The 25413-nt window shown below is 42.8% G+C and overlaps 1 protein-coding gene across 3 annotated transcripts in view; it reads right to left on the bottom strand.

The window, feature by feature from the left end:
• Positions 1 to 24949, bottom strand: part of FGF14 (fibroblast growth factor 14) — a 422090-nt gene extending 397141 nt beyond the window's left edge. For 2 of the 3 annotated variants that reach the window (XM_026066535.1, XM_026066538.1), the window contains exon 1: positions 24726 to 24933. In XM_026066535.1, the coding sequence (XP_025922320.1) occupies positions 24726 to 24933 (208 nt within the window). Of the gene's footprint in view, positions 1 to 24725 lie in introns of all 3 variants that reach the window. The other variant, XM_026066536.1, reaches the window with a different exon arrangement.
• Positions 24950 to 25413: the final 464 nt, after the last annotated feature.

Here is a 25413-nt window from a genome sequence, read left to right as displayed (position 1 = left end):
TGTCAAAGTATAAAGTCTGTTTTCTTGTTCCTTCCCTCCCTCCACATAAGTATAATCCAATTTTCCTTTGATACTGTAACATTTTATTTTGGGCTGTTTGGGAGTTACGAACAAAAAGAAAAAAAAAAGACAGCAGTGGGAATGAAAAAGAAATTTTTTTAGCTTCATCTTTATCTAAGCATCCAGAGAATGAAATAGGACACTTCCCTACAGTTCATTCCTCTCCTTCCACCCATCTCCCCAGAAGATATGTAGAAAAGGACTCAGACTGGTTAGTTGAAGTTTATGGCAGTCTGTCTCAAGGGCAGCTTTGCATATCTCCTGCATGGCCTTAGCCTAAGAATTCAAACTACCAAGATCAAAGTACAGGAAAGGAGCCAGAATGTTATGTACGCAGGCACTGATGGCAGACCTGCTCCAGCTTGCATAGAGAGCTGATGACAGGAGGCCAAAAATGTCGTTGCCATTCAGGCTTGATTTTATCACTTGTTGCACACCGGCAACAGGCACGATTTCTCTCAGTCAGCCAGGCTGACCAGGACACATCTCCTGAGACTGGAAACCACAGAGCTGTTGGAAGGTCTGGGGCAGGAGGCCTGGGGTCATGTTTTCTGGCCCTACAGAAGTGTTTGGTTCTGGGACACTGCAGTTTCACCTTTGTTTCTGAAGGCTCAGGTGAGGAATGCTGCACTGCAGGCTGTGGCCTGGGCTGCCAAACACCCATTTTGTCTGGCAGTCCCCGTCAAGCAACCTCAGCTCTCAGCTTGGCCGCCTGCATCCAGCAGAGCCCCTTGCGAAGGCAGCTGACATGCTTGCAATCGCATGTTGTGTCGCACAGGGACATCCCCACCCCAGCCTGTCTCCCCAGCATATTTGGGAAGCCAAAGTGAGGAAGAACCACTCCCACCCCAAGAGGAAGGCTCAGTCTTATTTCCTGCATCTTCCTCTGTCAAGCCCTGCCTGAGACAATCCCCTTTAAACCTACCCCCTACCTCCCAAGCAAACTGCAGTAATCCCACTTGAGCCACCTTCAGGATCACCGCTTCCTCCCAGCAACCAGCTTCCAGCAAGACACAATCACCTACCTTCATCCCACCTTCCTCAGCAGCTTTCTAGCCCCCACGGGCCCTCTAGTCCCTTCTCCAGCACCCCCCACCAGCTCAGCAGTGCCCACCCCAGCCACAGCTCCTAAATTTTGGACAACTCCAAGCTCTGTGCTTGCCTCTGACTTGGTCAAAGCATGCTCACCAAGGGATACAGTCCTGCCTCCTTAATGACTGGGAAGGTTATGGCTATGTGCAAATAATCAAATATTCAAATTGGCATGATCACTGATATTATGTGTCACACAAATAAAAACAGAAAGTCTCCGATAAACACACACAAAAAATGTATGTCTGTGTGCACAAACTAAAACGAAAACCTTTCCTACTTCATCTCTAGTGGTTCAGAAGGTATACATCTTCTATTCTATAAATACGCACTATATAAACCATAGAAAAAATACTATGAGAAAAGATTTTCTACAGTCTCAGGTGGTTTAAATTTTCTTAAAAATATTTCAAGCAGCATTTTGAATGCTGTATTTTGCTCAGAGCAAATATCAGAGCACTAAAGTTACTTTCTCAAAAAAATATTTAACAATTTGTTATACCTTATTTCAAGGCTTCCATACAGTGTCCTGGGTAGTTGTATAACACTTTTTAAAAAGAACAACAACACAAAACTCAGGTTTCTGTTCAGAAAGTGCACAAAGAGAAACGTTGCAGCGAATACACCAATTCTGCTTCAGAACTTTGATACATAGGTGCTTACGTACATTTGACAAAAATAAGCCTTCCATACAGACTACCCATTAAGGATTTAGAAAGCCAAAGTAATAAACCATTCCAAGTAAGTGTCATAAATAAAATACATTCACCTTTGTGGTGAAACACCAGTTTTATTTTTCATTTTCCTCTTATAGCTTAATGTGGTCACCCTAGTTGCTAAAAATAGAGCATAAAGTTTCATCACAAAAGAAATACTTAGTCAGTGCCTATTCATGTTGACGCATATGCAAGGAAAGCAGGAAACACAATGATAAAAAAGAAAATCTGTGAACAAATAAAGCTATGAATCCTGCATACTTTTATCAGTTGACATACAGTAACCATCAACTCAAACAGCAACTGCAACCAATGTCCACAGAAAGTTTATGTAGTTAAATAGGTAACAGTCCTCCACCCTGAAAGGTGTTTGGACACTGAACTCCTAATTAGGAACTGGTACCTAAGAAACTGCTTTCTGTACRTGGAGAAGACAAGTCCTCTTCCAGGTTAAGCATCAGTTTGCATCCATCAGGGTTTATTAGCTCCAGACGGGTCTTAGACAGCTTTCCTTGGAGCCACTTGGATGTCTCTGTATTGCACTCTTCAGCACACCAGGTTATATTATTCACTTGGGCACGGAACAACACAAGTACATACAGACAGCTTGGTTTCTAATCACATCTCAACTAATAAGCCCTCCTGAGACTTATTAGTTTCAGCTTGAGTTGTCTGGAAACATGTCTTGCTTATATTTAAGAAAACTCTCAGTCAGTCTTCTGAAAAGGACTAATGCATCTGTGATGTCAAGCAGATGCCTGAAACAGCACCACATAAAACCTCAAACTGTGTATTTATAATAGATTTACTAGAATTTAGCAGCTAAAGTCTCTAAAATTCTGTTTGCACTGTGCATGCTGCAACCCAGGATTTTAATCAGTGGGCAGGGACAATTTTCTCTCTGATTGCTCCCGTCACCTTTCTAAAGCTGCTTGGGACATGGGGCACCAGGACAGGGTGACAGTTTTTCCTGTGCTCCTGCAATGCTCCTTTCTCGGGCAATGCTCAGTGCTCAGGCAATGAAGAAGAATAAGAAAAAACAAGAGGCAAACGTAGTTAAAGCCCAAATCTATCATATTTAATACATGTATCAATACCAGTTAAGTAGAAACTTAGCTGTTACACCAACAGGAAGTTGCTCTATATCAGGGATTCTTATTCCTTCCTGGTACAACTGCTAACAAACTAAGGGATTTAATTCTACTGCTATAGTTGAAGCAATATAACCTTCTAAAGTCAATTAGACCTAGCATTTAAATGGTTGATTTTGCAGCTCATTTACCATATTTTAATTTAGTTGTTTGTTTTTTATTATTGTATTGACAAATACTGTCAAGCAGCAACAAAAACAAGTTGAACACAAGCACTGTGATTACATGTACCAGGTTTCACTGCCGTGCATCCCTGGTAGCTATTTACTTTATTTCAGATCTGTGGAGTCCAGGATAGCAAAGCTAGTGAGCAAAAGAATAGTTTTATGGTTATTCATTGAAAAAATGAGGTTGTGGTGTTAGAAAGAATATTATACAAAAATATTAAGCCATTATACTTTTCTATTCCTCATTTCCCTGTCTCTAGAGGTTAGTAAGATTTCCTTAGCCTATAGAAATGTTGGAAGTCCTAATTAACATCTGCAAAATAATTTATGATCATGGATGGATACATCTAGTTTAAAGCAATTCATTTTTATTGGCTCTCTCTTCTCTTTGCATCTGAAAAAACTGCATGTTGCAAACTAAAATTTCTATCTGCCATAAAGAAAGCAGGGAAATACAGAGCTTCTGGTTATGCTCTGTTCTTTCAAGGCCTTCAAAACACTATTGAATGAATGGATTTAAATAGACCTGATTTTAAAGGAAAGAATAAAAGTACAACTACTGCACATTTGAGAGTTTGCATAGCACTAATTATGCTTTCCACTTCCATAATACTTTCCCTGGAAAGAAAAATCAGAATGATTGGAATTATAAATGAAATTAGCCAACAACTTTTACCCCTTCTCCTTAATACCACTATAGTCGTAAAATATTCTGGAGCACTTTTAACTATTTCTATTAATAAAGGCAAAAAAAGTAGTGCACTTGCTTCAGATATTATATTATACCATAGTCCTTCTGGGAGGTAAGCGCTGTTGTGACAGGAGCAAATTTCCATAGTATTGCTGATGCAAAAAAAAACCCTTTCAGTTTTCATCAGCTGAGACTGCTCTAAGGTCAGAGGTTTGGTTGAATTTTCTCCTGAGGCTGTTGGTATCTTGCTGCGGATCCAGTAGCCTAAACATAGGAGAACTGTCAACCATGTCCCCACATCATACAGAGACATGTTCATGAATCCCAGGCAATTTTCTTTCACGTGCTCATAAAGAGAAGGCTGCGGTCAGAGGAATTGGGGCATGACTTCTTTTCTTTGTTCCCTCACTGTCATCTGAGCCCCTCGGTGTCAATGTGAAACAGCATTTCTAATCTGAACCAGGAAACCAGAAAGCTGCCCAAGGAGCTGCATATCCGCAGTGGAGTACTTTACACCATACGGATACCCATGCATAACCTTCATGCCACAGCCACACGCAAGGGTATAGTCTTAAAAGCAAATACTAGAAATATTAAAAAACTGAGCGATCTCAATTCTGCAACAAACAGGAGGTAATTCTTTGGTCCCCCACTTGTCGGCTGCCGAAGTCACTCTCACTCAAGCGTTAAGAGCAGAAGATACACTCCAGTCTTGCTGCCTGTGTTGTGCATGCAGTGTTACAGTTGTCTGGATATCAACTACATGCAGCTTCAGATAAGTGCTCACAGTGCAGTAGAGTAGGTAATATTGCTTTCACTCTTGCAACTATTGTATTTTAGCAAGCGTATGTCAGTCAGAAGGCGCATTCTAATTTAAAAGATGCTAAAAGCCCTTGTCATTCATCTGTCTGCTTACACCCACAAGCAGCGGCCATTAAAAGTCAGTATTTGTCAAAGATTTGAAATAACGTCCTGTAAATTGTTTTTTCCACAACTAGTAAAGTTCAATGTATGACAGTAGCTTCCACTGACAATTGATCAGAGGAAAACAGGAACCTTTAATTACAGTTTATTTAGAACCACCTGTTATAGCACACAGACAAGTGAGTGAGGAGAAGCACAAGTTCTGCCACATAACAACGTTTTGAAAAAATACTATGAACTACTGCGGCAAAATTGTCACTTTTGCTTGTTATCTATGTTAAAGCAGAGTGTTGGCTTTGGGGTTGTGCCCTGCATGTTAGTGGGAATCAGGGAATCAGCTGCCTTTTTTAATCAGCAGAAAATACACTGCTCCATGTGTCATCAGAATCAGATTTGCTGTAACTGGAAGAAATCGGGTATTATCCTATGTGCCACAGCCCTCCAGTCTAGCTCTAGCCTTCTGGCTACYGCAGACAGAGATGAAAGATGGGCTTTTTCCACCTTGTTGGGAATCAACCTCCCGGACATCCTTTTGCATCCAGAGTACAAGAAATAAGTTTGCGCCAGCCACTCTGCAGGAAAACAAGGGAGAGAAAGAGCTAGGCGCTGCCTTGTCTTTGCTATGCCAAGTGCAGAACTAAGTACAATCTAGCCCCTACCAGGCCACACGAATAGCACTGTTTAAATGAGTGCACACTATTGTATAGGGATTTTCTTGAAATGCATCCGGCAGAGTCAGCACATATTTTTAGTTCTATTTTTCATGACGATGGCAATACTATGCAGATAAAGCAGAAGCACTGGATAATAAAATCCTATCCTTTGTCACTGCCTAGTGAGATGTTGAATTTGGACAGAAAGCAGCAAGTATTGCAGGTTCTTGGGATGAAGAACGGTGACCATCCARAATTCTATTTTAACTGTATGATGACATTATTTCTGTTCTTTTTTGTCCCTGACAAAGTATTTCAAGGGAGATAGGTTTCCAGTCTTGGTTCTAAAAATGAAGATGTATATGGCCAAGTCTTCAGTGCCGCCACTTCTATAGCTACTGTGACCTATTTGTTTAATAAGAGAGAACAAGCCACTGATAAGATACATGAAGTATTATCCTCCTTGTATCTCTGGAACTTTTTTAAAGATGTAGAAAAACTRACAAAGCAATTTATTTAGGATTAAGGTTAGCTACAGTAAACGATGACCATTACTAACTTTTAAAAGACATTGCTAAGGTACAAATAATATTTTTCCTCCCTGTATAAATAAAATCACCTTAGGCTAAAATAGAAATAAATTAAATGGAATCCACTTTTTATCTGTTTTTATGCTGCTTATTAAATGTGAACATTTTTCTTCTTTTGGGCATTAAAAATACCCTGAATCTTCAATTTTATTTCTTAACTGTTTTGTTCTCTAATTGATAGGCAAATGTTTGCTGCCAGCTATTAATAAGGTCCTGCGCACAGCAGTATTTTAGTATTTATTTATTTATTCTATTAGGACACTGGACCCATTCCTAACTGGCTCTTTTAGAAAGACTATACCACATTCAGCGCCAGCTTATAAAGAGACAGTTCCTTATATGTCAATGCAGTTTCATCTATTTACATCAGTGGCAACTTTGGCCCAGCAATCTCAGTGGTACTTGCATCTCCTCAGACTTGCAGGTAGGCAATATTTTTATTTTGTATTTATAATACAGTACGTGAAGGAAAATATCAGTTCAGGCAGGAGGTTTTGAATTGCACCAGGTACAGAATGTCATCTTTTCATATACAGTTCCTTAAAGCTACAGCATGAGATTTGATTAGGTGGCACAGAACGTACAGTATGCAGCTCAGTGTGAGCATGCTGTATTGTGAGTCAGTTAATATGCTAAAATCAGTCCTTATCTAGACCTCTTGAGGTATAACAAAAGTTAGGAAGAGTCCAAACCTGCAGAAAGGGAGAAAAAGCTATCTGCAACACTTTTGTTCCAGTTTTCAAGACTAGAGGGAAAGGAAAAAAACAGGTGGGAAGAGAGACACTCAGAAAGAATAACTTCTTGCTTTCTGAAGGATAAATACAACAATTGGATCATTTGCAAGAATTATTCATCTTAAATACAGCAAACTTGTACAGCTTTTTGCTGTACTAATTGCATCCTTGTAATCAGAGGTTAGCAAATTCACCTCTAAAGAGTGATATACTGACATAAAAATAAAGAGTGAGACACTGACAGGGACTTGAGCCTACTATTACTGAATCAGTGCAACTTTTGAATGATTGAGCTCTTCATTAAAGCTATTAAGATACAGAAATGTATTGGTAAAACTATACAGCTGGGAAAAGCGGGGAAAGAAAATGAATGCTAATATTATCCCTAGAAACCAAATAGGCCAATCACACCTTCTATTTTATGTTTTTGCAAATTGAATAAATCCCATGTATTAAAATCAATATAGGGAATATTCCTCTTCAAACCTCATCCAAGACACTGAAGGCAAAGGGAGTTTTTCCATTTGCTGAAAAGAACTTTGAATCAGGCCCTGAATGCTCCAAACCAAACTTTTTTTGTAATGTAACTCATACTCCAGTACATGACAGCTAAATCATGAGTCTGATTCCATCATTAACATTTAACTCTACCTTTAGAACATTTTGTGATCTGTTAACAGCAGGAGAATGGGCATTTGTATAACATGTACACGAACATATTTATCTCTCAAATTATCACATGACTTTTTAAAATAAAAATTTATCTGCAAAAAACCCCCAAATCTAGTAGAACTAATATGCACCGGAAAATCCTTCATGCTTCTTTAGACATGCCAAACTATGGGAATATCAGGACAGTAATAGCTAGAATTGACCTTTAAGTGTTTTCTCAAGTCCTTGTACATCCATCACAAATATGACCAGCTGACTTCCATTTGGACATCACTGTCTTAAATACTGTATTATAGCATCCCCAGAAATGGAGCAGAAATCAAGTGGACACAGTCAAAGTGGGTGCTGCATGATGAAGAAGGATCAAAATAAAGGTCATTTTATAAGTATTAACAGACTCATGGTATCTGTGAGCCTGGGCAGAGCAGGAAGGGAGAAGAGTACAGTGAATACTGCAAGTGTAGGACATATACACTGAATTAGAAAACYGAGGCTCACTGTATTCCATTTCTCATGGAAGTGCAGCAAGGGTCTCTATAATGAAGTTAAAACTACCTTTCTTGTTTCACCTTCTACAGAACAGAAAAACCTTTAGTAATAACAGCTAAAAAATTCCAGTATCTCAGGCACACCACCCGAAGATCATTTGCAGGACAGATGGGTACCAGCAGATTTACTGGCTTTGTTCTTTCCTCCCCGTACTCCGCTCGCACAAATCTCCCCTGCACACAGGCTGGATGCTACAACAAACAGGGTTTGTGCTCTCTCTAGAGAAATTTCAGCAGCCTTTTCCCTTCCCATCTGTTACTAGAATCCACCTTAATTTGTCCTGAGCATCGTTTGCCCTCAGAAGGGTGGTATTTGCCCCATGGTAAAATAAACTGAAAGTTCAAAATCTCTTCACTCCTAAAGTGCATGTTTCTTGCCTTATGAAACAGCTTCATCAGGCTTAACCTCAGCTGGTAGTGGGGCAAAGCGCCGTGCTCCGAGGTGGACAGTAATTGTCAATATAGCGCTAAAAGCCGGCTCCATATACCGCCTCTCATCACCAAAAGCAACAGAAGGAGAAAGACTGCTGTGATCTGTTACAGAGCACAGCAGAGGCGTCCTAGCTCTCAGCCTTTTTAAAACCATCAGGATTTAAAACACACAGGGCTCCTGAGGCCCAGCGCCGCAGTGAAAGATGTGAACTGACAGCAGCTTTGTATCGTACCCACAGAGGTGGAGAGAGCAGCACGAAAGCCATGCTCCAAATCCCATTCCCAGGTGGAATAATTTACCAGCTGATTGCTCTATAGCAGGATCTTCACTCTGTCTCTAACAAATTTATCTGAGAGGAAGACGAGAAGAGAGAGCAGAGGGAGGAATGAGGGGAAAAAGATGGACAGTAGTAGAAACCATCACCTTGATATAAGATATTTTCTTATGTCCATGTCTTCTGTGGGCAAAGAAGGGGAAATACAGGTTAAATAGCTCTGAAATGGAATAACATTGATATATTTGAATTAAAATACTGCCTAATCTCTAATAAGATAACTATGCATCTGGGGCAGCAGTAGTCCACCTGGTCACTGACARTGGAATATTATGACCAAAATGCTGTCTTTAAACAAGGCTACAACAGGAAATGTAGGAGCAATAGCTTATTTATGACCTTGAAAATAGTGTGGTAACTAGCATGGCCCAGTTGTGAACAAAACAGAAAAAAGAAGACAAGAATGCAAACACACACAGATGTAAAATGAGCTTGTGCATCTGAGCTAGAAAGCTGCAGCTCCATCCTTTCTGTATGAAAATATGGGGTGTGACAAAAGATCTGGCTCCTCTTGAAGCACAGGTATGACTTGAGTACATGAAGTACCACATTTGAGAGGCTCCTGTTTATTAGCACTAAGACCATTGTTAATGTAGTACTGCTGACCACTAATTTAAACAAATTGCCTATAATCGGTTCCTATATACTCTCCAGAAATCATTGCTTTACTGCCTCAGCCATCAGTATAGTCTCAGTTCAAAAGGCTCAGGCACAGACAGAGGATTCAAAAACCAGTGTGTTTAGTATCATAGAGGTTTTTGGTTTAACTGCTCTCCTAACTCAAAAGACATTGAATTTCAAGTGAGTTTCCGATTTTATTTTGTTGATGGACTTTTATTTCATAATCAATTGAAGTGTGTGCTTCAATCCATTGGGCAAAGCATGTTACACGCAGACCTGTAATATGAGTTAGTGTATGCCTAAACAGCCAATCCACCAATGCTGTTTCTAAAGTTCTATAAACTCACCACTGTATCTAAAGCAATCTTGAAAGAATTCATATTTTTAGTGCTACTCTGAAAAGTACTGTTAATATCAACATATGTCAGACATTCTACACTGGCCTGATTTTTCTGTACTAGATTAAAAAAAAATGTCAGTACTCTGTCAGGGGCTTAGGATACTATTGCTGCACAGTCCCCTCAGGGAGAAAATATTAGTGCCACGTACCAGGGGAAAGGAGACCACCAGGTGAACTGCTTACTAATTTATATATGGCAATATTTGCGCTTTCTTTCTCCTATATCCTTTATTTAGAAGGATTTTTCAAAAGGATTAGAAATTCCTGCTTACTCAGGAAAGCCTTTCATTTTATAAATTTGCTTCCATGTCCTCCATTGGAGATCACAAGGACAAACAACCCCAAGCCAACATCAGCTCCCACTGATCAGTGAATACAGGATGATTTCCACAGGATGATTTTAAGATCCTCCTGTCTAGCCAAGATTGCAAATACTCTTCCATTTCTCCAGGACTGGCACACTGAGATTTCTGAAATCTACTTTTTTAACATCCAGTATTTTTTCTGGTATCCACTGTCACATGTACCTAATAGAGTGAAATCAATGAGTAACCAGAACTTTGGGATTTTGAGAAAAAAATGCTATTTTCTTAGAGGGAAAGCCCAAGAGAACCATGTCAACATGAGTGGAGAAATGTTGTTCTGTCCCAGCTGTTCATTTGCCACTTGTTCCATTTGGTTTATGCAGCTCCAGATTAGTTTTATTATATGTAAATACCCCTGGATGCACACTGGGGAAGATACGCTTGTTTGGCAAGTTAGTCACTGTAAGTTTAAATAGACAAGAAGATGGAGCAGACTGAGACCGATGATGTGAGAATTACTGAAGTAACAGTAGATTAAGAACAGAACCACTTAATCTATACAAGAAAATCACTATCTTCCAGGGAAACAGGGGGCCACTCACCATGGAGGCCAAGAAGTGGTGGTCTAGCAAGAAAGGATTTGAATAGAGTCTAGGCTCCACCATCTTTTGTATCTAAATTTAGCAAAGATTTGGGAAATCTAAAGCAATTGCCCAAACCAAAAAAAACCCACAATATAAAAGAGTATTTCTCTTCTTTTAGGGCAAACAAGATCACCTCCATCACAAGAATGGTCCCACGGTCTGATCATGGAGAACCTTTTCCCCCATCAAACCTTTCTCTGGAGGTCTTTGCTTGCCCACTCATATAATGGAGCACTGCAGTGTAAAGCAAATAACAAGCAACTTTCCAGAAGCCACAAAGATTAAAGATGGTTCTTTTTAAAGATGGCTAGCATACCCAAAAGAAAGACTGTAAATAAGGAGGCAACAATAAACTTTTTTTCCCCAGCTTGGAAGGGGAAACGAAGAACAGGTATTTGAGCTCTTGGAAAGAACCTCAATGCAATTAGTCCAGCCCAAACTGGCCTAATTTATAGTGAGAGTCTTTTACTCCTATATTGCCAAAAAGAGCTTATCGGATAAGAAGCTTTGGCTTGACTTCCAAACTTACAGAGTGGTTAGAGTGGTTTCAGAAATCCTGGCTCTTTGGAGCAAGCCCACACACTGAACACAGCCCCACACTGTGCTCTATTTTGAGGCAACACAAAACTACGTCCCATCATCAGAGCTTTCCACAATTGCTTTTACTGTGGTAATGCAAACACAAAACCTCTTTTCTTGTTAATTGCAACATCATTCTTTGTCTCAGATTAAACAATGATACTTTGGTGAGGTTTTTTTTCAGATATGTAATTTGTAAAGGAACATTTATGCTAAGGGGTTTTCAGGGAATTCATGAAAGGAGGAGACTGCAGAGTTTAAATTCAACCTAGTATTTAGCATTAAGTGCAAGAGTAAACATATCCTTTGCATCCTCAGAAAAAAGAATTAAGAGGTTCCARATGGGCTATAAACTGATTTTCCCGAAAAGCATTTCAAAAGAAACAAAATAAAACCTGCTTTATTATTTCTAATTATCATTAATATAGGCCAAATACACACAAATATACTGGAGCACACTGTCAGACTAAACCAGACCTTTTCAATTCACAGACCATGATCAGATTTAACCTGAATATACTTAATATAACCAAAATATATGAAGCATCAGTAATACATAAAAATTGTTCTTTACTCTCACTCCTCACAACTCTGCAAGGGAAGAGAGGGACTAGTGGCAGTGCAGGGGAAATATATGCCCTTTAGCTAAAAGGAAGATGAAGCAGCATGTGCAGCAACTCATGCTGGTGTCCAGAGGAGTCAGCAAAAGTGAGATATGAGTGCCGTAAAACAACTGGCTACTCATTGGCCAACAGTGCTGACCAGCTTCGCTGCGCACACACAAAGAGAGTAAGGGGTGATCCCTGATGAGCTCAGTGAGGAGGAAAGCTGGTACAAGTCAGCGAATTGGAAGAAAGGGTTTGATTTAGAGGCAGGGGAACCCCCCTGTCCTCCTTACCCTGGGGCTTGGCTGCTTCTTATCAGAAGGAGGGAGAAAGGGGAAATCTCTTGCTTTCCCCAGCAAGCCTGATCCTTCTTTCCTATCTGGAAGAGAATCTGCTGAGCTCAACTCTGGTTCATCCCTTGCAGATTTGGGTCTTTGCTACCCAAGTGCCAGATTCACTCGAAGCTGGATATTCCTCTCTTTTTCCTTCACCACCTTTTCACAGGGTTAGCCATGCATGGAAAGTGCTTTTCTAGGTGCTCCTTCCCCAAAGGACAAAGCTAGGATTCATTTATCCCTTCTGCTGTGGCTCCAGTACCTCCTTTGCTTGGCTGGGATGGTGTCATATACTGTTAGTAGCCTAGGTGCATGGCCACTCCAAGGCTGGGGGGTATGCGTTATTCCCCCTAACTTTCCTCAGGGAGATGAAAAGGGTTTTCCTGATCCTATTTGGCTATGCTAAATAAAAGAATCACCTGCACTTGTTACTCAAGTACCAGACTGTTTTGGACCACTTCAGCTAGCTCTCTGCTAGCCAAATCTGCTAGGGAGGGTGCGAACTGCAAGTAATGTGGACATGAGCCAGCCAGTGCCATTTGGCTTTGGATCAATCCCTGGCCCTTTTTAATTAAGCAATACAAATTCAGTCGGAGGTTCCTGACAGACAAGGAAGACTTTAAGGTGGGGGAAAGTTTACCAATGCCAAACTGAAGGCTCTCCCAACTCCCTGTGTCAGTGAGAAGGAAAAGAGACTGTCCCCCACCTCAAAATTACTTTAAGATATCCAGGGTAACCACCAGGGTGATAGATTAGGTCTGTATGACACCTAACATTCTTGGCTTACTTGACTGTGGTCTTTTTATGCTACTGGAAGAAAAACAGAAATTAATAGTGAACCTATACTACCCCCCTTCACACTGCCTAATGCTTCTGCACAAGTGTGCAGAAATGCCTTTGAAAGATTTAACCTGGTGACAAAGATTAAAAGTTACCCAAATGATTTCAGTCAGTTACCTCTATAGTTTAAAAGCATTATTTCATGAAGCTGAATATTGCCCAGAGCATGATTGTCTGATAAAAAGAAGGTTTTCAAAGCTTAAGATCAGTCAAAACATTTCATTTTAAAATTTGTGCTGCAAATCAATTTTGGTGGAAAAAAAATAATATGTTTCCTTTCACCAACAGGTACTATAGCACCTACATTGCCTATTTAAGGTTAGTTTGACAGCCACCCTGATGACCACACTTGTGTACCTTTGCCATTGGTAGCCTTGCAGGCATTAACTGGGGCAGCGGGAGCACATGTTGGGCTCCATAAGTCTGTGCAGGCGCGCTCCCATGGACTGCTTGCAGATTGCCCGCGCAACAGCAGGCAGGCAGGCAGGCAGGAGACACAGGACACTGAGCTGCAGGTCTCCCAGGAGGCCACTCCTTCAGAGCTGTGTGACGATAGCTTGTAGACTCAGGAGAGTGTGGGAGTACCTTCATTTATGAAAGCAAAGCGATGTTTACAAGCATATTTCACCTTTAGCGAGATAGCTATCCATGGAAGAAACTGTGAGAAGCTATAATCTACCAAATGTAACTCTGTCAGATGTTCCTGATAAAGAGACACTTCTAGAAATAGATGTTTTCCATGAAAATATCCATAAATTTCAGGACTGTCTGCTCTTCAATTGGTAAGTAGCTTAAAGAATTTCTAAATTCTGTAGAGCTCTGTATCACTAACCTTTCTAAATGACTACAGATTCTTTAATCCCTTTATTATTTATTTTATAATTTCTTTTGTCATTCTGTTTTTTCATCTCCCTCTGAGAATAAGTGGGAGAAAGAGCATCCCACACTATTCAAGTATGATCCACACAGCATTTGAAAAAATCTCACCTAATGTATCAACATCACAGTCTGACTTACTTTTATTTGAACTTCATCAAGTTCCACCCCCAAATTCTTAAACTGTATATGACTACAAGAGATCAGTATTTATCTTTTCCCCATCTTCCATCTTAAATCTATTCACAAGAAAACTTTCGGCAAGCAACTTAGACCATAATAACTCCAGCTGAAAGCTGAAATCCAGGGAAAATGGGCCTCAGCACACCTAATGAGTTCTCATTTGGCTGTTTCTCCTGATATTTTATTAAAAAGGTTTTAACCTAGTCTGCACAACTTATGTCTACTTCTGCTTTGGTTATAAGGTCTTAAACTGCTGCATTTTCCTTCATCCTGATAGCAATTGGTACAACTGGGATAAAATAATTCTATTCCAGCATCTAAGAAGCCATAAAACTAAGTAATTATACAGTGGAACCACCATGATATTCATCTGCATATTCTTAGGTCAGTTTAATTTTCCTCATTGTGCTTAAACGCTCTTTCTTTTTTTTTTTTTAATCAAGAGCACCTTAACTACTTAGGCATCCTCAGGAATTCCTTAAATTGTATTTTCCTCATTGGTTCATGGCAATTCTCAAAACTGGCATGTGCTGTCAAAGTGTTAAATAAGCTAATGTCTTCTAAGGTACACTCTCACTGAAAACTTTCAATGAGGAGACACGGTGTCCACAAATCCCAAGATTCATCTCCATTTCACATCAATAATACTCCAGACACATCATCCCTTGTAAACTGCAAAGACAAAACTGAAACAAGGAAAGACACTAAAACACAAAATCACAGTGAATCCATTCCCATAACCTTGATGCACGTTCCTTCTGCCATGATGAAACTCATTGATCTTACCCAGATAGATATTACCCAGAAACTACAACAGCTTAATTTTTTTTGTGTGTTACACTTCTACAACTCCACAAATATTACCAGGGTTTAAAGTCTAGAACTAAAATAAAATAAGTCCTTCAAAAATGTGGAACTTCAACACAAATGCTACATAATGATCTATTTGCTATAAAACAATCCAATACTGCTTGTAGGTGCTGTTCCATGGAAAAGAGTTCATGCCACGAGTTTCAAAGGTAAGAGAATTAATTTTCAACATGTTTCAAAACTTTATGCTAATAGGCAGAGCTCAATACTTCATAATACAGTGAGAAATGATGCAAGGAGTCACCTGTTTTGCCACAGATGTTCCTGGTCGGCAAGAACCCTAGAGTATGTTGCACCGAAGTGGCACCTAACAATTCTCTCTTAAGACAATGTCTTAAAATTAGACTATTAGAGGGGAGCTCCAGTCAAGATCCAGACCACACGTATGTTCTGGCTGTACCTTGCTGAAGGCAACTCCTGGGAGTAGCTTCAGCAGGGTACCATGGTCACAAGCTTTGAGGAGGCACATAGCTCCCAGGTGAGCGGGCAAAGCCAGGACCTGGAGCCAATTCCCTACCAGGTCAAGAATAAAGAGCTCAACAATATTATCTGGAAAACTCTCCTGGAAGATGAAGTGTCCTGCTTTAATAGTAGAATCCCATGTAAAGCATTTCATCCTCAAATAATTAATAACCTCAAACAATCCTCAAAACAATTGGAAGAGGCAGAATTTGTTTTCTGGTCTTCTGAATCCTCATGCAGATTTTGTCTTTTCCTCATCAGTCACAGCTGCTTTACTACCTCTACATTTATGTACTTCTACTACTGTTCTAAATTAGCAGAAAGTGGGAAACCAATCATTCATACAGCTCGTGCCCAGTAAAACAGAGGATAACCCATCAGCCTGTCCTTCATCTATCATAAATATCTATTCTATCAGTAATAATCTGTACGGTAGTTCTACTCACTGCTATTTGCTAATTATTCAAAGTGGGGAGAACTTAAAAATATGTGAAAGAAATACAATTAAGGCTTAATTTTCCTCACACATTATAACCCAAAGTAAAAAAGCAAGATGCCTGCACTAGCAGCAAGTGAAAGAACTAAAAGAGATGTGAGAGAAAGCATGGAGGCTACAACATCTGGGATGGGTCAAGGTCATGTACGTGGAAATAAAACAGGTCTGAATAAAGCTGGGAAACTAGCGAATTTTGGTACTGAAAGTCTGTGTAACTCTACTTTTGTGGCAGAGAGTCTCCTTCACTTGGGGACGAAAAAAAAAGGCAAAAAAAAGGTTTATTCAGGTAGGGGTCACAAAGTTCTCCAAATTCTAATCCACCTGTGAAAGGCATTTAAAAACATGGATTTTATTAAAAGCTGAAAGAGTCCAAGTGACAAAATCACACTGGGATTTTAAATAATCTCAAATTCATTCACATCTGAGATTTTGTGTCGATCCCTTAATGGGATAATCTGCCTAAATCACCTTTAGGTTCTGTTTCTCAAGGACTACTAGCAGCCTGAGTTGCAATTTCTAGTTGCAGGAATATCAAAACTCTGAAGTATTTTTTCATACCACAAGCAATACATGTTAATATGCAGTACTATTAATTTAACCCTTATTAAGATATTCCTCATAGGACACTATTTTATAGGATGCTTCTGTCCTAATGATATCACTGATTTTTTTTAAGCGTTTCCCTAGTCTCTGGGTTTTCCACATCTTTTACCAGACTTTCTACTAAGTTTTGCACTGTTAGTTCCTGTTCATTTTATTCAGTGTCAGTAAATTTACTTATACTAGCAACGAGTGATACACGTGGAAACTATTGGGCAATGACAATCCTCCATAATGCACTTCTCTAATGAAATGCGTGAACTGGAAACCCTTAATCTGGACATAATGTTTAAAGATAGCAGGACATGCTTAGAAATACATTTACTGAAAGAGTAACAAGTCTGGCAAACTTGTTTTCTTTAAATTAACATTTTCGGCTCAAAAGCTTATTAAAAGACAATGAAATTCTTCTGTATTTCCTTTGCTAGCATTGCTGAGAACCAAGAGATTTATATGTAAACAGAAGCCTTTGCGATTATATGCAAGCTCTCTCTCCTGTTTAAACCATTCCACAGTGGCACAAAATCCTAGTTTTCAGGTGACAGTAGAGCTCAGTTCTTCAAAAGCTTGCTCAAGGGAGCAATATCCCCCCTCTTCCCTCAAGAGAAAGGACTTTGTGATAACATGCCCTTTGCAGGAGATACTTCCTTATCCCATAGGCCCAGAAAATCCATAGGAATGAACTCCCTTCAGCTGGATGAAAGCAGAGACAACCTGTCAACGTGGGACTCGCTCCTCCTTACGGCGCAACAGCTCTGTGAGCTTCTGAGCTATGGCGAAACTGTGGTAACACCCCACACACACCCCACACACAACCAAAACCCTCCTCTGACTCCCATGTGCCCACAGAGGCAGATCCCAGTGCAAAGGGGGACAGCTGCTCCTTCATCTTTGTCCTCCAAAGTCTGACACATCCCACATCCCCAGCAAAGGCAAGTTAAACTGCACAGGATCACAGATGGTAGAAATACCATGTATTTTTTTGACAGTTCAAGGATGGAGAAGACACAATGTAGGAAATACTCCTCACTTTCTAATAGATAAGAAATTCCCCGTAATCAGTAATCACAAATAAGGAGAAGGACCAGCAGACAGAATTAGCCTCTATTTCTCACAACACAAGAACAAGAACAAAGGAGTACCCAGCCAAACACTAAGCCCTCCACACACCTTTTCTGCACAGCGCACAGCTCAACTGTGGAACTCACTGTCACATGAAGTTCTAGATGCTGAAAATAGAAATCGTACATGACAAGCTGAAGGCATATATCTCCTTCAGAGGCTACTAAGTGTAGTGGTCTGAATAAAAGCTTCTATTTAAAACATTCCAGTGATTGCAGAAAACTGAGAAGATAGATAAGGGGAAGGAAAAAAACTGCATTTGCCCATTTCCTATATTTTTCTTATGCCATCTACTGCCCAGTGTTGGAGGCAGGATCTGTTCAAGAGCTAAGGCATGGGTCCTGCGCATTCTGTATCATTACTATGTTCTGATCTTTTCAAATGATAAAGGTGCATGAAAAAACAGGGATGACATGATGCATCTTCAGAGAACAGCAAAGTTTATCCCCATATCAGTTAATTGAAATACAGCCCTTTCTGGAGTCTCCTTAAAACAAAGTTTTCACAGRGGATTATGGCTTATTTCTACCATTGTCTGATAGCAAAAGCAAAAACAATTCCAACAGGATCAAAATGTTTAACCTTCATATTCTACTGTCAAATGGAATCTGTTTAATTTTAGTGCCAAAAAATGATTAAGCCAAATAATTTCCAAGATATTACCTTCTGTATGCAAACATAAAAATTGTTCAGTGCAACTCCTCATACTGTTTCTAGTTAAAAGTAAAATAAGCAGGTGTCAGAGTCAAAACGCAAAATACGGACATTAAAATTACACCATCAACTTCTGTTATCAACAGGGTATCATTTACTGTCATTTACCCTACATCACTATCCAATATGAACACTCAAACTATTAAAATATTGCTTATGTTCAACACAATATGTAACTGAAACTAGTGCATTGAATTTTACCACAGAAGATATTCTTCTGACTTCTCAATGCAGTCTCATCAGCAACAACTTACTTCCATTACTACTATTCAATATGAGTGCTTTTAATAGGGTATGCTTCAGACATACAAAGAAAAGCATTCCATTTATCCATTAAAAGCCGTTCACTTAATGTTTTTGGAGGTTTTGCCCTCAAAAAGATCTTCTTCAAAGACAGCATGTTCCTGATTCAGAAAACAGTTTTGTTTGTTATTCATATACTATTTACCTTTGGTGCAGTGTAACCTAAAAAGAATGTTGCTTACATATATTTTGTTCACTGTAGGTTCAATCCATCATGGTGCCAAACACCATCAGTTCCCTTTGCAATTATAATTTTCAGCACTTCTGAGTGGCTTAGAACCTCTCAGGATCCACTCTGAGACACGATAAATAATTTTTTTAGTATCCAGTCTGAAGATGAATATACTCCTTTGAGCACTTCATCACATGGTCTCAGATTAAAATATTTTCTTCCCACTCACTTCATTTGTTCTGACAGTTGAAACATACTCTGTGCAAGAAGCAGGAGCTTTCTGAACTAAACATGGGCCCAGTCCTGCAAAGTTTATTTCCAGGTACAGTGCTTTACTACTGAATACAATCCCTATGTACAGCAGCAAGGAGCTTTCAGGTACATTAATTGTTCAAGCCTTGTGCTACACCACAACAAATTTTTTTTTTTTGGACAACTCAGGTTTCAAAATTTTTAAATCAGTCAACATTTTGTTTCTCAGTAAGATATTTAGTAATCTAGTAAGTTGTCTTTGAAAAGCTATCATTCACTGAAATGCAAAAAGCAGATGAAACAATCAACAGCACACTTGTGCAATGCTCACACATTGTCTTCAGTTTTTAACGTGTAGGAGAGCGAGGCATGGGGAAGTAATAGCTTGTCCAAAATCCCAAAGGGGATCTTAAACAGAATTAGGTAGAGAAACAAAACACTGCTCCCAAAGTAACAAGATCATCCTTGACTGTATGAACCCTGCTCCAGCAGGAGCCTGTGCTCACAGGCACATTTGACTAATGTCTGTAGATACTCAGCATAGTTTAATTTGCACATGGCCACTTCATTTACCCAACCACATTCTAGACTTGCAGCATTTCATTCTACATGTTGAGTAATTATACAAAAAACTCAATAGAGCAATTATAGAAAAACCTTAATAGCAACACCACAAACTACAAAATACCACCACAGGGTTGGTGGAATGCACTGCTTTATATTTTTTCAAGTTTATGAAGGCCTTCTGAAAAACTCATTTCCAGTTTCAAACAGCTCCCCCTTTTCCAGATTATATTTTGACAGACACTTACTGGATAGAAAATCTCTGCAAAGGGCCAAATTCTGAACCTCTGACTCCTTACTGGGATTTCAAGTCAATGGAAGTTTAGCTCAAAATTGATATACTTAACATAACCTAAGTAGGTAAGTAGAATAAATATCACCCTCAAATTAAAACTGCATAAACATAAATATTTAAACCARTGATATCTATAAATACACTTTGCATATTTTCCCTCAGCCTAAGATGTCCTTTGTATATTTGAATTCATTTATAAATGGCCTATCATTAGCTGACATTGAACTAGGTGTAAGCATTTTATCACAGTAGGGAGATTCATGCGCAGGCATAAATTTCACCCCTTAACAAGTAGAATATGCAATTTAATTTGATCAAGAATAATTAAATTTGTATAAATTCAGGAAATGTATTCCATTGAGGACAAAACTTCAGTAGGTGAGATACATGTAAATAGGCCATTTTACATTTGAGTGATGTCAGACAGAAACACACGGTGCCTCTAATAACAGTGTAGGAGTCTACGGTATTTAAGCAGTTGGAGCTGCTTTTCAGACCTACATGAAAGAAACTTCAAGGACCCAATCCTGCAGCTGTTACTTAGGCAAAACATCTTTTGTCTTTTGGTGGGAGGTTTGTTTTCCAGGAGCAAGGAATGCAGCGGGTGGCCCCAACTTGCTTAGAATTCAAATAATGCTACACAATATGTATTTTACAACAGGACCAAAGGCTCTGTTTTAAACAGATCCATTCTCACATGGCTATGCTTAGAAACTTGTTCTGAATGATAAGCAACCATTAAAGAGCCGACTATTTCATGAAGAAGGAGTTTAACAAGGGATTATACAGTGAGCCCAGTTTAGACACAGTCCTCATTTCAGATGTTCTTCTTTTTAAATAGATGTTGTGCTTGAGATTGATACGGGATTGATACTAACAGAAACTAAATTCCTCTATCAGCAACATATTTATAGTAATGCCAATTTCCATCTACACTCCTGTCAACATCCCTGACTAAGCTGGAGAGATGCCTCTCCTTGGAGGTAAACGGAGAGGGAAATGCGATACATCTGCTGTCTGCTGGGCTGCCACCAAGAGGGAAATGTGATAGCAGTTCCAGCCACGGGGGCATCTAGCACTCCGGCCAACTAACTCATCTCCCATGCGCAACCTAACAGCTGTCATTTGGTAAAAATTTTAGTCACTTCCTGTACTTGCTTCAAAATATACCCAGAGGTACTCTCCTTCCCCATTTCCCCTCAAGGCCAAATTTGTCCCTGTGACTTAGCCCTTCCCTAACTAAACATACACAATTTCCCTCCACAGGAAGCCACCAGGATGGCATCTTACCGTTTCAGGCCCTGGTTCAGGCCTTATGGGCTCAAGTAATTTTTAACTCTTTGTGAGACTCCTTTGTCTCACACTTTGTGAAATCCTTTCCACATGTATGCCTAGCCAGAACGGCAGAGTTAAGTGGAAATGATTACACACAGCAAGCGAAGCCCAAGGAACCTAACACCCTGTAAATGTTTTCATGCTGGAGAGGGAGCTGAAGATATGGGGAGCACTGTTACTTCTTGCATTATTAAACTCAGGAAAATTCAAAAAAAAATCCAATCAGGGCAAGCAAAACCACACTTACTGATCTGCAGAGTTTTTCCCCTTATGAAGAAATGTAAAGCAGGTAAATAATTTTAGCAATCAACAACAGTGCTTTCCAGGATCCCAAATTTGAAACAGAAAGGTTTTTCAGCCAGCTGCATTTCTATGACGGATAAACTAAAGCTTCCTGACGCAACACTGCCAGTGATTTGTACAGCTCCCCCTGGACTCCCTGTCCTTCCTTGCCCTGCTCCCCCCTTGCTCTGGCCCTGCTTCGTGCCTGTAGTCCTGCCAGGCCACCTGCAGCCCCCAGCGATGGCAGGGGAGCCCTGGGAGGAGGTGAGCACAGGCGAGAGGGCTGCGGCCAGCGGCAGAGAGGAAACGCAAAGCAGAGACTACCTGGAAACGAGCCACCCAGTCCCATTTCTGGACAAAGACCAAGTAYTGAAAGGGACAAAAAAAAGTGCATCAGGCCAAGAATAACTAGCTAAATTGAAATAAACGCCACTGCTAGCTGCCTAACCTGCTTGATTCTCTGCACGGTGTCAGCAGCAGCAGCTGCTTGTTCGTCTGGCGCCTTTTGAAAGCAAAAGACCCACCTGCTCTCCAGAAGTTTTGCCGGGAAATCAGGGCAGCGGCGGTGCGGGGTGCCAGGGCCAGGCCGGGGCTGCTCTCGCAAAGGTGGGGAGCAGACCGCGGCCACGGCCCCGGGACGGCCACGAGGGAGGGCGACACTACCCCGGCCCGCTGCTGTGTCGTGGGAGGGGGAAATAGGAGCAAGAAAGAGATCTTTTGTCCCCGAGCAACAGCTCCTGTTATCTAAATATCAGCTAATCCAGTCAAGCAGATTAGTGCTTATTAGCCTTTCCAAATAGCTAATCATTGCTTAAATGCTACTCTGGAAAGGGATTTTAGCATGAGGCATGTGGTCTGGTCTTGCTTCCTCTCCCCTTTGCCGCATTCCCGTCGGATGAGAGCAGAGAGAGGGCGAGCTGTGCCCCACCACCCTCGTGCCCGGGGCACCCAGGCCTCTGCCCCCTCGCCGGCTGCCCCTGGGCGGCCGGGGGCTCCCGGGCAGCGGCCCCCGGAGCCGCCAGCCGCCCCCACCCGCGGGCCTCCCACGCGCGGCCCCTCGGCGCGGCGGCCGAGGGGGGCCCGGCCGCCAGCCCCGACGGCCCCGCCGCAGGCACGGCGGCGGGCGGTGCTGGCCCGCTCCTCCCTTGCGGAGGGGGCGAGCTCCCTGCGGGGGGGGGGGCGCGCTGCGGGCCTCAGGGATCCCCCGGGGCCACCCCTCCGAAATCCCCGCGTTTCGGGCTGGCGGTGCTGCTCTGTGGCTCGGGATGCGAACTGAAAGGTCTAGAAACCAGCCGTCGGCACCAGCTGCCCCACTGCTCGGGGGCAGCGCGGCGCTGGTGCCCACCGTCCCGCAGGGGGGGGCCGGCAGATGGCAGCGGCGGGCGGGCAGGGCACCCCCCCGCTCCGCGGTGGCGGCCCGGTGCACTGCCCGAGCAGGGGGAGCGGGCCACCCCGAGGTGGTGGGTGACCCACGGTTTGGGAGCTGCCCCCCGGCAAGGCTGCCTGGCTGCAGCGCAAAGGGGCACTTTGGCGGAGGCTGAGCGCCGCGGCCGCTGCCCAGCCTCCCGCGGAGGCATTTCGGCCTCTTTGGTATGCTGAGAAGTGGCTGCTCTTTGCTGCAGCGGCAGCGATGGGGGGGAAGGAGCGAGCCGAGCTGGCAAATGGAAGCGGGGGGAGCTTGCGGGGGGGTGGGGGGGAGAAGGAGGAAAAAAAAATCTGCCGAGGTGTCCACCTTCACTCTTTGCACCGGCCCCGAGCTGGGCGAAGCAGCAGCCGGCTGCCCGGGCCGAAGTAGGGCGCGGGCGGCCAAGGCTGCTGCTTGTTGATGTTGGGGTGTCAGAGAGGCAACGAGAGCCTATGATCTACTACACTGCAGTGCCAGCGTCAGGAGCCTCCTGCTCGGGAGCTGCCACTGCAGGGCAGCCGGCGCGCGCACACACACACACACACACACACACAGGCAGAGCATCCCTCCCCACACAGCCCGGGCTCCGGCAGCTCTCGCCTCCCCAAGCACGCAAGTGCTTGCGGACAACCTGCCGGCCGGCGGCGGGGGGGACACGACGACGACCAAAGCCCGGTGTGAGGGGGCGGGGAGGGCCGGTATTTCCCTGAAAAGCTCCCGGCTCGCACGCCCGGGGAGCATCGCCTCTCTCCCACCTCGCCGGCCGGCCGCCCGGAGCGAGAGGGACGCAGCAGCAGCGGCGCGACCCCCGGGGATCGGGCGGCCCAGAGCACCTACATTTGCTTTCTTATGTAATGTACTGCAAGTTTCCCCGTTGGAGCCGGGCTGAACCGAAGCGCATGATCCTCGTTGTAAGGCAGACATGGAGACGCTCACACAGACACCCGCGTGTGCACGGACGGGTCATCCCGGCAGGGAGAGGCGGGGGACACGCAGCCGCCCAGCCGGTGCTGCTGCTTGGCCATACCTAGTTTAGTTGCCGTCTAGGCACAAGCCCCAGGAAGGTGTCCACCCCCTTTCCTTAGCGCCCTCCACCCTCCCGACCTAGAGTCATGGGGGCGTGAGTGCTAATGGGGAGCCCCGGGCCGGGGGGTGCCGGGCTTGACTTCAGAAAGCCGAGCGAGGTGTGTGTGTGTTGGGGGGGAGGGGGCATATATTTTGCAAGCTAATCAGAAAGTGCTGTGCAGGACCGGAGCCCCAGCACACTCATCCACCGCAGGCAAGGCCGGCTCACACGAGCACGGGAGACCCGGGCTTCTCTTCCCCAAACTGCCTGCCCCTCTGGGGGTGTGCATGGAGGGGTCGGATCAGGGACGGGAGAGGGTGGGCTGAGCACAGCCCTACCGGCTTCTCCTTCAAAAGGGTAGCGATATAAAAGTTTTCTCCTTGGAAATAGCACATAGAAACTAGGAGATGCAGACTGGGCTGGGGTCGCCTTTAATTTTTTTTTTCCTGTGGTGACAGTGGCCAAAGCTAATCCAAACTGCTCCTTGCTTATTCATACACGTAAGCACATGCATGTCCGTGCTGGCCTCGTTATATTTCCCCCTTCTCCCCAGAGCAGAATTGCAGATCTACCTCGGCGAGCAACAGACAGGGTAGCATAAAAGAAAAAAAACGCAATGCAATGGATTGCTTACCAGTTTGGTTCTTGTTTTTCTTAAGACTCTTGCCACAAAGACACTGCAGCATATGCGATCCTTTGCTGAAAATGTTCCAAAGAAACCACATTGATTTGGGCGAAAAGCAATCCAGCAGCTTATACACCCTGAGAAAGAAGAGATCCTTGTGGTTGCATAATAATAAATTGAGACCAGTTCTCCTGAAGAGGGGCACCAGTTTTATCATAGAAAAAATGATTATATTCCGATCTTCTCCCAGTTTTTTTCCTCACGTGGTATATTTCTTTGAGACTTTTCAATGGATGCTTTTTTCAGCCAGGCTGAATGGTTATTTCCCCTAGATCAACACTGGATTATAACCAAAAGCGTGGAGAGAGGAAGAAAAATCCCTTTTTCAGCATGAAGCTAAACGAAAAGTACGGTAGTGAAATCCCAGCCGAGGCCAAAACCTCATCAGAGACACCGGCAAAACACCGACGATCCCCGAAGAGAGAACCATAGCCTGGTACTTGACTGCTAGGAGGATGGGTGGATCTGCAGAACAAAAGCCACGGCAGGATCCATCCTACTGCACGACTGCCATTGTGCAGCGCCGAGGCGGGAGAGCGCACCACCAGCACCCCAGCGAAGCGTGGCTGAGGCGGAGAGACCGCTGCCGGCCGCGGGCGCGGACCCCGCCCGCAGCCCCCGCCGCTGCCCTGCAGTC

The sequence above is a fragment of the Apteryx rowi genome, unplaced genomic scaffold (genome assembly GCF_003343035.1).
Source record: "Apteryx rowi isolate R43461 unplaced genomic scaffold, aptRow1 scaffold_242, whole genome shotgun sequence".
NCBI classification, from domain to species: Eukaryota; Metazoa; Chordata; class Aves; order Apterygiformes; family Apterygidae; genus Apteryx; species Apteryx rowi.
This window is presented reverse-complemented; position numbering and strand designations above follow the sequence as displayed.